The sequence below is a fragment of the Panthera onca genome, chromosome F2, assembly GCF_046562875.1.
Source record: "Panthera onca isolate mPanOnc1 chromosome F2, mPanOnc1 haplotype 2, whole genome shotgun sequence".
Taxonomy (NCBI): Eukaryota; Metazoa; Chordata; class Mammalia; order Carnivora; family Felidae; genus Panthera; species Panthera onca.
In genome coordinates, this window is record NC_138356.1 from 52,697,049 (window position 1) to 52,713,505 (window position 16,457).

Genomic DNA, 16,457 nt, shown 5'->3' on the forward strand with positions numbered 1-16,457 from the left:
TGAAAGGACTTTTAGAAATAGGAGAAGATAATACCTTACATTTCTAGGGTGTGGAAAATTAAAAGGTTTACAGGCAATATTCAACATTTCAATATTGTGTGGGTGGGTATGAAGGTGAGCAAAACTTACCAGTGACTCTATAAATACATATCACATGTGTATAGCTACTTAAATACATAAAAGCTTGAGGCTTCTGAACTGAAAATTTCCAAGTTGGCACTTTATTTTATATAAAAGATACGCATATGAACCTAAATATCTGGGGGTTGACATCTCAGCATGATTGGTTTAACCTACAAAAATGGCAATTACATACAGTTTAATGTAGCATATTTATATTATATGTATTTATGTGTATATATGTACTATATAGAGTACACCTGAAGTCTTTGGGTAAGTAGCTAAAAGCTTCTTTTTAAAAAAATCTACTATTCTTTTCCCCACAGTCCCTCTAATCCTGGTATAAGAGAACACTTGAACATCATTCACTTGCTACATTATAATTTTAACTAAAATTTTTGTTAAAATTTTTTTTTCTAAAAAAAAAAACAACCCTATTCTGTGTATGTGTATATTTTGTAGATAACTAGCCATCATCTTCTTGGTGGAAATATAATAATCATGATTGTAATAAAATCAGTTGGCATACTATTAGTAACTAGCACACTTACTATGTGTTCAACTCTGAATTTTGTGAGCCAAGTATGTTTTATATGCTTTGTTTCATTAGTCCTCATAAATACCTAATGTGGTATATTTATCAATATGTTGTATATATGAGGAAACTGAGGCTCAGAGATGCTTTCTAACTTCACCAAAACTTCTAAGTAGTGAGATTCTTTAACTATAAAGCTAAGAATCTTAACTACTTCTTACTGGCCCCTGGAGTGAAGTCAAACTCAAATAGGACTCCAGTGACTCATCTGTCACAGAGTCCCCAGCAATACCTATCTCAGCTGACAAAGTCATATCCAGGGTGTTGGGTAAATCAGGACAGGCCTTAATTCTGGATGGCTACAGACTCTTCTCATGGAAGCAAGAAGTACTGGAAGAGTGACAGGGGGCAGAAAAGACAAGAAAGAAGAAAAACTGTTGAGAAGAGAAGAAAGGAACAGGTAGCAGAATTATCTGTGAGATGGGAATTCTCAGCAGAAATGTGGAGCACTGGTGGCCCACAAATTCAGAAGCTAACAGAGAATTAGGAAATAAGAGTTGCCTGAGCAGTTACATTGGATTTCATAATATCTATATCCTAAAAATTGTGCTGACCAAAGTCTACCTCCATTAGTCTTAGACACTATTCTCACAAGCCTAATTACTTGATCTTCTAGCCTCTGAACTATTTGCTGAAGTGACAAGTATAAAGGACGTGCTAGTGGGGAAAGGGAGAGTAAGCATATGTGTGGGTATTTGTGTGGGAGTGTGTTTGTGTTCATCTTCTAGAATAAGGCATGAAGACAACAACAACAAAAATGATAATCAAAAGGGTTTTTTTGTGTAGGAGGAAGAGACAGTAATCTTAAAAGTAGGCAAAAATAAGAAATGAGAAGAGTTTGGGCAGTGTATGAGGGACAAATTCTATACTTTTTCAATGGCATTGTATTATGATGCAAATTAAGTCATGCTGAATATAATGAATTATTAAAAGCTTTGGTTTTATTCAATTTTTTACGAAAAAGGAGAAGATGAAAACAATGCAGAAAATTTACTATCACAATATTTTTAAATTTTCTTAACATTTTACTACTTAATGAGGTACATTTTAATTATCTGGAGAATATATTACCCATACGTATAATTATAGGCATGTACATTTTTAATAATATTGAGGTGTATGCATAAAGTGCATAAACTGTTAAATCTATGTGGACATGCAAACCACCTTATGCCATAGGTAGATTGCTAATTTTATGGTATTTTTTTTTAGTGTAGAATAATGAAGCATCAAGCTAATTCTACATATTTGTACTCTAGTTTGATTAGTGTATTTAAAAATTTCCAATGCTCTTCTAATGTGAAATGACTCATATATATATATATATATATATATATGAATGTATATTTAATGCATATACATATGTATATATATACACATACATACACGTGTGTGTGTGTGTATATATATATATATATATATATATATATATATACATGAATGTATATTTAATGCATATTACCCTTAACATAGCAAAGAATGGGGAAAAAAAAGAATAGAAAATTGAAAATGGATTTACACACAACCTTTGTTTAAACAAGCAATACTCATTTTTCACAAAAATTATTTCTGTGTTATCCTTTTGGGCACCCTGATGGGCAGTTATAAGTGCTACATGACCCTTGCCATTTGTTCAGAAGGTCATTCCATTAACAAAAATATGTCAGGTGTTTCATGTGTGTTAATTTCCCATGTAATGTTTTTGGCCTGACTGGAATATATCGGTTTTGAACAAAAGATTTCTCATGCATGTGGGAAAGCTTAAAGGGCATCTTTTGTGTTTTGTTTTAAGTAGACAAATAAGTAATTTCAGCAAAAGTCATTAAAAACGGACTGAAAGTCCTTGGGCAATGCTGTAAAATGGAAAGCAGTTGCCAGATGCTTTTGAAAACTGACACACACAAAAACCCCACAACACAACACCAAAACACTTCAAGTTTTAAATAAATAAAGACTGACTGTCACCAGAGGTATGTCACTTCGATTCTTACTCTTACAGTAAAATATACTTGAAAAATAATACTTGATTGCCATGCTAAGTTTGTATTCTGAAGTTGGGATTTCCCTAGTCATCAGATGTGATACAAAACCAAGAGAAGAAACGGAATGATTGATATGAGTCATAAAATGTGTGGATTTGTCTAGGCCATCAAACACTAAGGTGTGTGGTACTTTTATATGAAGCAACCTGGCAGCAGAGCTGGGGCTAGAACTCAGATGCCCTGATTCCTATTCCTTCTAGACCACCATGCCTTGCCCTCTAAATGTCATATGTCACAGCAGATCCAAGACACTGGTTAGGTAACCATCTCAGTCTAAGGTAACCTAACTCTAGGGAGATGAGCTGGAGGATTAATTATGGTTGGGATTCAGTTTACTTGTGCATTTGTAAGTGTGTATATGAGGCCACAACAATGGGACAAACTTCCTTTAGAACCAAATCTCCACTTAAAATTAAACCCAAAGTTCAAATTCACTACTCTAAAGGAACTCATGCTTGCTATGAAAACAGAATGTTCACAACTTAAAATAATTATGAGTATATGCAAAGACACAAAAAACACACATATTAAAAGAGGTTTGGCTTGGGGCACCTGGGTGGCTCAGTTGATTAAGCGTCCAACTCTTGATTTTGGCTCAGGTCATGATCTCAGGGTCATGAGATCAAGCCCCATGTTGAGATCTGCACTGATAGCGAGGATCCTGCTTGGGATTCTCTCTCTCCCCCACTCTTTGCCCCTCCCCCACTCATATTTTTTTTCTTTCTCTCTCTCTCTCTAAATAAATAAATAAATAAAGAGGTTTGGCTTAATTGGTATTTAATTTAATTATTTAACTTTATCATAAATTCATTAAAAAGATACATGGCTCTTAGTAGGTCACATATTAATGTGATTCCTTATAGGAGATGGTCCCACTCAGAATGTGAACATCCAAGCCAGTAGTAAGATGAGATTCCAGTGTATTTAATTATGATGTTGATATTCTTTAGTTGAAAATAAATGACAAGCTCCAATAGGAAACTAAAAATGTTTTTTATCAATAGTTTTAAAGGTTCTTTAAATGCTAAAAATCAATATTATTTTGTTTATATGTATTTAAGCTTAACTATATAGTTGTTGTATTTTTCAGGTTTTATTTCATCTTTCTCCCTTCTTAAAGCTGAAGACATTTCATGAGGGTTTCACTGTATGGTTGATGTGATGCATACGTACTAAATTATGTTAATAAAATTTTTTTCTCTCTCTCCAGGTAATTATAGGTATCATTTGGACTCAGCGTTAAGTACCATAGCTTATCTATAAGTAACCACTGCTCTATTACATCCCTAGACTCAGGAAATACTTGTTCAGTTCAACTTGAGTGTGGATGAGTCCAGGAAATGACTTAGTTGGAATTCTATTAAAAATATTTTGTGCTTTGAGGCATCTGGGTTGCTCAGACAGTTGAGCATCTGACTTTTGATTTCAGCTCAGGTCATGATCTCCCGGTTGTGAGTTTGAACCCCACATTGGGCTCTGCACTGACAGTGCAGAGCCTGCTTGGGATTCTCTCTCTCTGACCCTCTCCTGATCATGTGCATGTGCTCGCTCTCTCTCTCTCTCTCTCTCTCTCTCAAAATAAATAAACTTAAAAAAATATTTTCTGCTTCTTTGCTTTAATCAATCAGATCATGAAAGCAGAATAGAAGAAGAAATGGAGTTTACTCAAGTCGAAATGTTGGAACATCAAGGCAACACTTTTGTGCGTGTGCGTGCGTGTGTGTGTGTGTGTGTGTGTGTGTGTGTGTGATAGTTCAGTTTCTGAAGCTGAAACTCTAATTCCAAAAGAGAATTAACCACAAAATTTCAAGTCTCCCCCAAAAGATGTGGTTTTGAAATGATTCATGGGAGAGGTCAAAGGCTGTACTATTTTTTATTATGCTATCATGAGTTTCACTATCTGCTATTCACGCAATTTTTTTCCACAGAAATTACAACTTTTCAAAAGGCAGATAACATGCTCCATCAAAAAGGAGAAATATACCATTTCCAAAAATAAACAGTCACTTTCCCCTTAAAGCCATTGGGTTTTATGAAAGGAAGTGCTAGAAAGTGTGGTTCATTTTAAGGAAATTGTAAATGTTTGACATATAATTTTCTGTCAAGATAAAGCATTTCCCTCATTAAATGGGAACAAGTGCTCACTGTGGTGTTCAGCAGATGACTTCCTGTATTTTTCTTTCTCTTTCTACCTAATGTTAAATTGTGCATTACAAGTAGTCAACGAAAACCCAAATATTTTACTCAGTCAATGAAAATGATATATTCTATTTTTATCAATGTTTATATAAGTGACATTCAAAAAGTTTTAATTTCCTCCCATTGCTTGTGATGTTTTTAGAATCATTCTTAACTCAAGGGACTTGCAGGAGTTCAAACTATCTCATCCCTTGACTGAATGATTTACTTCACAAACTCAATAGACACTACACGGGAGGTAAATTCCTTTCAGATGGTAGAATTATTCTGTTCTGAGAACAGAACCAAATGTCTCCTCAGCACTGGGAAAGAAATAAATGCCTCATTTCCCCTTTTCAGAAGGCCAGAGGACTGAAAATAATGATCAGAAGTTCCATACCACGGCAATCAGCCTCTGGGAAAGATATTTTAAACAAAATAATTTAGATCACTTAAAAATTTATAGTATCCATCATTATGTCTTCACATGATGTGAAAGATGTTTTTTTATATTTTTATTTTTTATTTTAATGAGCTGCATGAGAAGCTCCTTATAATTTGAAATTTGCGCTTCATATTAGGGACCTAACTAAACAAGCATGCGCACGTCTCTCGGTATTTAAGTTTCTTTTACTCCTCTCTGTCCTGTGTACATCCCAACACACACTGCTCCCTGTCCTTTCATGGGCCAGTCTGCTGGGTGTGGGCAGATAATATTTTTTTGCTTTCACTTCTTCTTGCTCATGTTAATTTATTTTTTAAAGTGTATTTATTTATTTTGAGAGAGAGAAAGAGAGAGAGGGGGAGGAAAAGGGAGAGAGAGGGGAAGGTGAGGAGAGAGAGAGAATGCTAAGCACAGTGCAGAACCCAATGTGGGGCTTGAACTCACAAACCATGAAATCATGACCTTAGCCCAGGTCAAGAGTCAGACACCCAAGCATCCCAGGCTCTTGCCCATGCAATTGAGCCATACATGCAACCAAACTCTCCCTATAGGAAGCCACATTCCACATCTCAGTTTAAGTTCACATCTCAGTCTGCCATTTTTTTTTTTTTTTTTTGGTCTTTCTGCTTATTTGCCATTAAGACAAGACATTTCATAGCAGTCTTGTCTCTCTGCCATAACACTGTTCACTACTGTTTTTTTCCTCCCTAGTTCTGTTTTCTTTTTGGTCTCTTTTTGGCCATCCCTTACAGAACTCTCAATTTTCTCTCTTTGATTTTACATTCTTATGATTTTAAACTGGGTTCATAATCTTACCATGTAAATTCTCTGAAATTACACATAAGCTTGTGCCTGAGTGTTTGCACTAAGCGAGAAGGAATGGTAGGCTACTTTTCATCAGATTCTCGAGTGGATCTACAACCCCCCAAATGGTTGAGTCATTGCTTTATATGCACTTCTAATGATTTCATTTGCTGCACGGACTTACTACGTTGTGAGGACACAGCAGTCTATGCAGTCATCCAGATTTCACTCTTGAATTCCATATTCCTATTTCTCTGATTTCCAGATTCTAATTTCCCATAGTCACCTCAGTCAATATGCCCCAAACTAAACTCATTATGTTTCCCCCTTATACCTGTTTCTCTTTACATGTTGCTGATTTTAAGGAATGTCATCAACATCCCATCAGTTACTCAAAGTAGAAAATTAAAAGTTATATTTGACTCTATTTCTAATAGGTCTTTATTTCTTGTTGATTCTGATTCTCTTTTTTCACAAATTTCCCCTCCATCTGTCTTTCCATTTTCCCCCTTTGAATCTGACTTCATTATTTTTCTCCTAGGGGATCCTTTTGAGAATCGGATGAAAACCACTATCAACTCTTTCTCTTCCCTCCCCATCATAGTATATTAGATAACATACAGGCTCGAGAATCAGACTCTGGGTTCAAATCTCAGCTTGCTCGTTTGCTAGCAGTGTGATATTTAGAAATTATTTACCTCTCTATGCTTAGTCTCCTTATCTGTCAAATAAAGCTAATAAGGGCACATGCTTAAAGAGCTGTTATCAGAACTGAATGAGTTAATATATGCAAAGGGCTCAGAAGGTTGTATTTACTCTCCAAATATTTGCTAATATTTAAAAAATGGCAAACACACCTATCTGGTCCTTCTACTTCCAAGCTTACAAACTCTCCAATACATTCTTCCTACAATGTGACTTGGGTAATTTTTTCTAAAATGCAAATGTCAATATTGTCCTCATATATTAGCATGACCCCCTTTTGCTTTCAGAGAAAAAAAATGCAGCTTCCTTGATCTCCTTCAGTTTACCTCTCTAACTCCACATTTCACTGTCTTCCTGGCTTTGATTCTGAGATTTAGGTTATGCATTTAGGTATGGGATGAACCATAGTAGTTACCTCATACTGTTATTGTGGGGACTAAGTTAATACACATAAAGTTTAAGCAATGCCTGAATCATAGTAAGCACTCAACAACATCCTTAAGAAGACTGTAGATGCTGTATTCTGCCCTCATCATGTCTCTGTCATGATTCTAATATTTCTCTTGTATATTTCACTAGTGTCCTGGCATGTTGGCCTCACCTCTACCAAACGTTTATGAAATGTCATTGTGTGTTTATCTGTCTCTCTCCCCACCAAACTCTAGTTTCCTTGACGCTAAAGACTGAATTACATCTTTTCTCTCTACCCAGTGGTCCAAACCCCATCTGCTATATAACAAGAACTCAAAAAATATTTGTTAAATAGAAATGGATGAGAGGAATATTCTTATACCCAGAAGGGAATAAGAAACATAACAGTTGCTGTATAACTATTTTTGAGTGAATGGATAAATTTATTAATTGTACCTTGGTATAGCAGGAGTATGCTCCAAGCTGATTTAGACAGTAAGAAAACCAGCCCATGGTGGAGGGTGGAGGCTAAATACTATTTTCTTTTTTTACTCTCTTTCTTTTTTAGTGCACTGTTACGAATTAAATTCTTGATCACATAATATGTTTCCCTTGTGTGTGCTCAATGTATGTGGCGATGGTTTAATCACTTCTGAACAGAAATATGAATGGTGAATGTCTGACAGTCACAGCCCCTGACTATCCTTCCCAAAAGAATGCAAAGCCTTGTTTCCATGCCATTATCAATGTAAACTTTTTAAGTCCAGCAATAACTGTGAATTGCCAAAACCATGAAGCAATCAGCTAAGTTTTGACGCTATGATAACATTGAGGGCAATATTTTTTTAGTGGGTAATGTTTCTAAGAATAAATGTGACCAAATGTCTGCAGACAAAGGTAAGACAAAAAAAGTGTCTTACCCAGAAGACTTACAAAATGGATGCAACTCAGTTTGAAATGATTATTTGCCTAAAACACCACTATTGCCTGTTTGGAACAAGAAGAGGACAGGTTGGTGAATTATTTAAGAAAATGTGTTTGTCAAAAATTGTACTTAGCTTAAATGCATCTTATGACATTAGATATTTTAGTAGGAAAAGTTCTGTGAAACTAAACAAAAATAATCCCTATGTGCAAAGATGGATTCACAATTCCTGTGCCGAACACATGTTTGGGGAAATGATAAATTTCCAGCCGGCACTTCCTAAGAATGTTTTTATCATGTAACTTTAGTGAGTTTTAAGCACTTTAGAAGGCATAAAAATAAAACTACAATTTTTTCAGCATTTACTATGGATGGGCACTGATGCTATATGTTTCATAAAAATGTCTTTTAATTTACTATAAACTCATCAGGTATGCATTATGATCCCCTTTTAGACAAGAAAACAAAAGCTAAAAGAAAGAGTTTGGATGATTCTCAACTCTTGAGCATTGTGTTCAGACAATTTCCATGAAAGAAATTTTGCTTATAGATAGCACTTAATAAATTTGTGTTTAACTGAATCTTGTTACTTGGAAGAGAAAGAAAGAACTAAAGTTTAATGAGTCAACTATGTCATGTGCTGTTTGCCTTTACATGCAGTACCTAACTTAATCCTTTCCCTATCACTAAGAAGTACACACAATTATCCTGACTTTACAAAATGATGAAACACCTCATAAAGGTTAAATTAGTTGCCGATGACAGAGAAAATGCACTAAAAATTTCTTCTCTTACTTTGTAGTGATATGTTCAGGCCATCTCCAGAAGTGACTGGGTCAAGTTGGAAACAGAGGACCCTTAAAGTCAATTAAACATTTTGGCTTTTTTATCATTAACACAGCTCATGAGGATTTTGGAAAAGCTTTCAGAAGAATGCTCTTTGAATTTTTAAAATATATATTTTAAAAAATTTATGCATTTATTGTGATATATTGATTTAGATGTACGTGCATATATTTAAATTTAAAAGTAGAATATGTGCATATAATCCTTTGATAAATAATAAATCCATTTGATAAATAAGTTGTTGGTCACAAAAGTTTGGAAAGGGTTTGCTTATATGTTTTAGAATTAGAATGAAAAAAATTCATTTTAGTGACTGATATTTAATCCAGTATTATGATATGCATCATTTAAAATTTTATATTCACCATAACTGAAGATTAAGGCACCAGTGAAAATGAAGATATGCAGAGAATTAAAATCTTGATGGATACCTCAATAAGAGGAATTTCCATTTTGTGTCATCTATGAGTCCTTAAATGATCAAATATTTAGTTAGAATGCTTAACTACAGAATTAAAACAAAGATTAGCAAGAAGCAAATAAAACCGATGGTTATAAGAGCACAGAACCCATTGGAAAAATGGGGCAATAGAGTTACATGAGGATCACAAGTCCTGTAATTAAATTGGAATTCATTTTAGGATTGTATCATTAAAAGGAAAATAAATATCAAGAGAAGTATTAGGCAAGTTGTCTCTATTATTTTTATTTGTTTTGGATATGCTATATGATAAAAGAGATATAGTTACTTTTCTTCTACCCTGAGTGTATGTGATGGGTAGCATCTATTAGGATCATAATTGTTTAATAAATGTTTCTCGAACAGATGTTTGGTTGCCTGACGTTGCACCCAAACTCCAAACCCAGCCAGGAATTTTACTTTTGCAGTCACTCCCACCCATGCCTCTAAAAGTTTAAAGACATATTTGTTAGACAAATACTCAGAAAAGAAGTGAAATTATGATAAGCAGGCAGACATATGAGCTCTGTGAGAATCACCAGGGCTTGATATTTCTAACATCATGGAAAAAAAAAAGAAAGAAATACTCAACTCCATGTGCTTTAAGTCTCAGGATGATAAGAAAAATATGTTTTCAATGTTCCCCCTAATGTATTCAGTTCAATATGAGAATAGATATGTCTCATATTAATACTTAATTTCTAAACACTCATGAGCTCTATTAAAATTCTCTGGCAAAATCATACCATGCTTTCTTTCCAGTGGACTCTAATTCAAGGTTTTGGCAGGCGCTGACTGATTAGCAGGTTTTTTCCTTCCCAATCACATTTCTGAGTACACCCAAATGGAGCTCTGGGAACTTACTGTTTAAATATATTCTTTACAAAGTATATGAAGGACTTGTTTAGACTATCTAAAGGAGATAGAATTCAAGGTAATGGAGTGTAATAGAGAAATGTGAAATGTCTTTAAAACAAGATCACTTCAGATGGAATTATCATCTATATTCGTATCTATACATGAAAGCATGGAATAGAGCTAATTTTTCATATAACTCAAGCCCACTGTTAAATTAAAGGAGTCTGTGTATTGCATATGCACACTGAACCACCATGTGAATGGTCACATAAGCCACAGTTTAGTGACAACCATAGCTTTCAGATGGAAGTGGTCTCTTTCACTCATCACTATTTACGATTCTTTGCCTCTTCACTCAGAGAAAGGCTGATTAGCGAAGCACCACTACAGAAGATGACTTTAAGCTTCAAACTTTGAAGAGCCCTCCTGAGGCTAGGGAGAGGATCTGCGTGAAGTGGATGAGCACACCCAGAGGCATTCATTCAATAATCGTTGGGTGGGGCTGGGCAAATGGATAAATATTTTCTGAAGACACATAGGCGTAAATATTGTCAATGGTCAAATGGCTCCAGATATTCCAATCATATTAAAAATTTGTATTTCCAACACCTGAAACTAATATAACGATATATGTTAACTATACTGGAATTAAAAAAATTGCACTTCCATTGTCACAAAGACACCCCAGAATAAATATGCCTGGATGTTCTGGTTAGGTCTTCTCCACACAGGACTAAACATAAGTTATCTTAATAAAAGCCTTTAACAATAAAGATTCTTTCTCCTTCACAATAGTTATTGGTAACTTTCATATCTCCTTTTCCCTGCAGGTGACTCCTCTTTCTCCCCCTCTACAAAAGAAATATTTAACATTAGCTTTAATATGGGAATCTTCCTGAAACTCTCCCCAGGACTCTGAACCAACCTTGAATATTGGCTAATTTCTGCCCTCTATATTTAAATGTCTAACACCATGACATCAAATATTTATCCACAACAGTATTTCAGATTTTATCTAAGAGCAAGCAAGAAAGAAAAAACCAGCACATTCTTTTAGTGAATATATTGTGAATTCACAAATTCGAGCTCATGAATACATTCTCTGAAGTTAACAAATGAGAAAATTGTGAGTGCAAATTTCATGAAATGCTTCTGAGACTAATGTTCTTTTTACTGCTTTTATACAGCAATCAATACAACCAAGAAAGTTATATTGAATATTTACTTGCTCCATGTTAAATCAAGTATCTACTATGCCACACTGAAGAAATTCTTACCACCTTCTTTAGTGCAAAGGCTGACGAGGTTATGCACAGTATCCATCAGTTCCAGCTGCTGCTTCTGAAGGACACTATTATTGTTGGTGGCTCTGTTCAATTGTTTCTCCAGTTCCTGAATAATGTATGTTTGACGAGTAACCAAGACTTGAAGATTCTCTCTCTCTTCTTTTAAGGTGTCCAACTCTTCCTTGTGCTTTCCCTCCATTTCTAAGATTTTATGTTCTAATAAACTACAAGGAAATAAAGACACGACTATTTTAAAAGCAGTATACAGAAATGTGATTCAGCTAGGTCCTGAGTTTATTTAAAGTCAGCAATTTTAGTCAGGTATGTCACGGTAGAAATATTTTATAAATGAAAGACTCAGACTATATATAAAATAAATATTTAATGCATATATTAAATTAGGACTTATATATATAACATATCAAATGAAGAATTACTAGACCATTTGTTGTCAGAATAACATCTGTTTCTTAAATATAATTCATTTCCTGGGGTATATCTCATATCCAAGGTAGCGGACTTGAACCCAAACGATCAGTCTGTAAAAGTTACAGTTCAACATTCATTAAGAAAATAGGTCCAATGAGAAACTGATAGAATAGTTCAGGAAAAAATATGAACAAAATATAGAAACTATTTTTTTAAATTTACTTTTCATTCATCTAGGATTCTCAAAATATTAACAATGATTAAATTTCACAATAGTTCTGTTGGGGCTAGGTAACAGTATATTGATGCAGAAACCACAGGACCAGAAAGTAAGCTCTGTAAAATCAAGTGAGTTAGATTTCTTGGGATTTTTGATGCCTGGTCCTGCATCATAACCGCAGCTTATTTTGTCTCTCAATTTAAGTTTCAGAATGAGGCCTAAAAGCACCACAAGTTCACAGATCACTGCATAAATGGTTCTGAAAAGGAAGACCACAGGCTGGTGGCATGGTTTTACAAAAAGACTTGGAATTTTGCTCAGGGTGATGTAATCTTCAACTGAGAAACCTCCTTCTCTCACAACTCTTCAAAAGATACTCCCCTTGCATATTGCACATTAAAAATGATAGAAAATGCAGAAGCACTCTTGGATCCTAGCAACCAACTGTAAATAAAAAGTATTTACATTTTATAGAGTGTATAATATACTAAGATTCCTCGGAGGAAATCCTTATTCTTTCTCAGTTCCATAATCAGAAAGTCCAACTAGCCCTTCGTTTACAAGGTGTTATTCAAATGTAACATACCAGACTGGGCACTTATTTACCTTGGAGAAATGTAGCACTGAATCATTCGTATAAGTTTTCAAAAAGGGGACTCCAGGGAATGTTTTACATGTAATACTTAAAATCATAAAACAGAGCCTGTTAGAAGAGCCAAATTTTCCTACTTGATGTTCTAGGGGACAAGTTGGAATATCTGATTAGCCTGTACACAGATTAACAAGTGTGGAGAAAACTGCTCTTGGGCATTCTGGATCATTGCCAACAAACCTGTCCTCCAAGAAAATGTGCCTCAGAATATGACAGGCATGCTGCCTATTATACCAAGCCTGAAAAATACTGGGATGCTTCTATTCATATCACCCTACTAATTTACAACACCTTGGGTAGCACGTCCAGATTCACATGTGAAAATTTCCACTGAGACCCATTTGGGGTAGCTCTGTGACTTGTGCAAGATAAGAAAAGCCGTGTCTCTAGGCTCATTTTCAGTTTACTTTTTAATTATTTTTGTTTATTCTCCTAGGGGTAATGATCAGATACAAGATGCTCATAATATAAAATCAGTTAACTTACAAAAAAATTGTCTTTTAAATTCACAAGGGTTATAGTATACTGCCAAGAAAACTGTTATAGTATACTGCCAAGAATTGGCTGTTAAAATGATAATAACGTAGGGGTGCTTGGGCGGCTCAGTCAGTTAAGTGTCCGACTTCGACTCAGGTCATGATCTCGCAGTCTGTGAGTTTGAGCCCTGTGTCGGGCTCTGTGCTGACAGCTTGGAGCATGGAGTCTGCTTCAGATTCTGTGTACACCCCCCTCAAAAATAAATAAACACTAAATTTTAAAAAGTAAAAGTTAAAATAATAATAATGTAAAGATCAAAATTTGGATGATGTAGTCATATGATACTGGATAAAAATATGAATTACCATTTTGTTTCTAAAAACAGATGAGCATTGGCCTTTCAGTTTTCCTAATCAGTAGGTAACATTCAGGTTTAGAAAATATCATGCTATAGTTATAACTTGTATTTATTACTTGTTAAATGCCAATAGTGTTCTCAGCACGATGTAAAACATAAAATGATGCCATTCCTACTCTAGGGATTTATTTTTAGAGAGAATACATCAAATAAAACAACAGCAGCTGTAAGAAACTTCCATATCAGACATAATGTTATTTTTTGGGGGGGGGTTTACACCAATGTTTCAATGTTTGTCTACTTCTTTTGATGTGCTCCCTATTTAAGAGAATATATACTTAAAGATGGTTACTAACTGAAATGTCAGTAAAGGAATTTTGTTTATTTGTTTTGTTTTTCAGGATAATTCGGAAGGAGCTGAGAATTTAAAGTTGATCAAAGAATTCCTGTTGCCAAAGGAAACAACTCTGGGCACAGGTTTATGGAAGAAAAGGCCTGAATTTTCTGAGTAAAAAGAATATCCACTTAACATGTTGGAAAAAAAAACATTAATTTTCACAATTCACTGAACAACCTTTACTGCACCATGACTACCAGGTATCAAAAGAAATCAACATAGCCTGTCATCTTAAAATAGATATTTATGCAAAGTATAGATGGAACTGCTCACAGAAGTAGGAACCCTGTTCTGCATCACAGACACCTCACAGGATTTGGAATGGAATATATGCAGGAAAAAATAATATGCATGAAACTACAGGCAAACTGGAAACATGTCACATTGCTTCAGTTCACCATCTCTTCCAGCCATTTTCTCATCTCATTTCTTCACTTGGAGTTCCTTTAGCAACTTTTACACTGTAGGAATTACTAATTTTATTAAGTATATCCTTTATGTTAATTATAACTTTTTAGACTTCTTCAGGCAAGACTGATCTCCTCTTGGCCCTTCCGTTTTCTCTGACACTGCTCATCCCTTACTTCCATCTTCTCTTCACGTTTGGCTTCCAAAAAAACCCTATTCTCTTTCCTTTGATACTTCTCAACCATTAGTTATTTACTTGGGAAGTCAGCCCCTTCTTCTCATCATTCCAAACTGGTTTGAATCCAAAACTTTCTTGCCAGAAAAATTCACATGCCATCTCTATTTATTAATCACATTCTTGTAATATACCATTATAACTGGGTAGCACTTTAAAACCCTTATCTCCTTTGATTCTTAAAGCAATATAGAAATTCAGACTTAGTAGATATTACAAGTCCCAGTTAGTATGAATCTAAATATCTTATCCAAAAATTGTGCTCTTGTGGTGTCAGAACCAAGATAAAAAGCCGTGTCTTATAACTTGTCAGACTAGAAATGTGCCCATGACATCCCAGTGCTATGAACGCTAGCATGAGAGTCACTCCACTTTGATTTGGTATAATCAAATATATCTAATATACCTACTTCTTCCACCCATTTATATTTTATCAGGAATCAAGGCATTACTTTAACATCTCCTTAGCTCCATCTGGTTATTCTGGGAGCTTGTCTTTCACAATATTTCAACCTACCAATCTTTTACATGCATAAAAACAAAGTTTCTTTGTCAAGCCAGTTTTTTTTTAATCTGAACTGAGATTTTCTTAAACACCACTCTGCCTTAACCGCTTTGCCATTAAATTTAATTTTATCCAGTTTTGTCCTGAAGACTTTTACTGGTTCTCTTACATTTTCCTTCTCCGTATCAGTTGGGAGAGGTCACTTCAGCTAGATACAGAGACCTCTATAAATGAAGGCTGATGTGAAGGACAACATTACAGCTCTAGTGTCTTAAAATTAAATAGCCAAAGTAGTTATAATTCTCCCTGATGATGGCCTGGGGCAACGAGTTTAGTTTACACACAAAGGCATAATCCGAAACGTGGATGCTGATTCTACACTCCAGTACACTGTGTTCTAGAGTGCATTCAGTATGTTTTTATCAGGTGTTCACTTGTTAAGAATCCCTCTGTCAAGTTTTGGGGAAGCCTAGATTAAATAAACAGTTTTTATCATGACACATGTTTTAGGATGCGTGTTCCACAAAACAACAATTTATGAAACTGTGTACCTAAATCTATACAAATAGAGCTAGAAATCTGAAGACAGAGTTTCTCACAGGATTTTCAGTACTTCCTGTTTCCCATCTTTCTAGAAGCACTTTGAGAAGACACATGCATAAAATTTTGGCACTTAACTTCTAGTTTAAGGCAGAGGTGCACTTTAATGAAGAATAAAATAAACAAAATAATCTAGGTCTTGAACTTCAGTAAAAGGTTCTAATTGAGTATATACAAAACTTTATTTGAAGATTTTGGTTGACTTCTTTCCATTTCCACAGTCGGCCTCCTCCAACATGTCTTATTGGAAATATTTCAGATCATTGAACACATCTTGAAACTTTCACAGAAAAAGCTCTCCCTTTCAAATTGTTTCCCACAATAGAGTTCTTAACATAGCAGCCAATGAATTCACAGTGGTGACAGTTGCCTAAGCTCAATGTGTGTAAAGATAGTCCTAAAACAAGGAGGAAGATGTTGAAAATATAGAAACCTTCTCATTTTTATCTGTCTGAAACTGCTCACAGATGTTTCCATTTTTTAATTGTTTTTAATATGTAA

At 34.8% G+C, this 16,457-nt stretch overlaps 1 protein-coding gene across 2 annotated transcripts in view; it reads right to left on the reverse strand.

The window, feature by feature from the left end:
• Positions 1 to 16,457, reverse strand: part of ANGPT1 (angiopoietin 1) — a 242,241-nt gene that overhangs the window by 62,635 nt on the left and 163,149 nt on the right. Inside the window, exon 4 of one of the 2 annotated variants that reach the window (XM_060611147.3) lies at positions 11,667 to 11,899. In XM_060611147.3, the coding sequence (XP_060467130.1) occupies positions 11,667 to 11,899 (233 nt within the window). The remainder of the gene's footprint in view (positions 1 to 11,666; positions 11,900 to 16,457) is intronic. The other variant, XM_060611148.3, reaches the window with a different exon arrangement.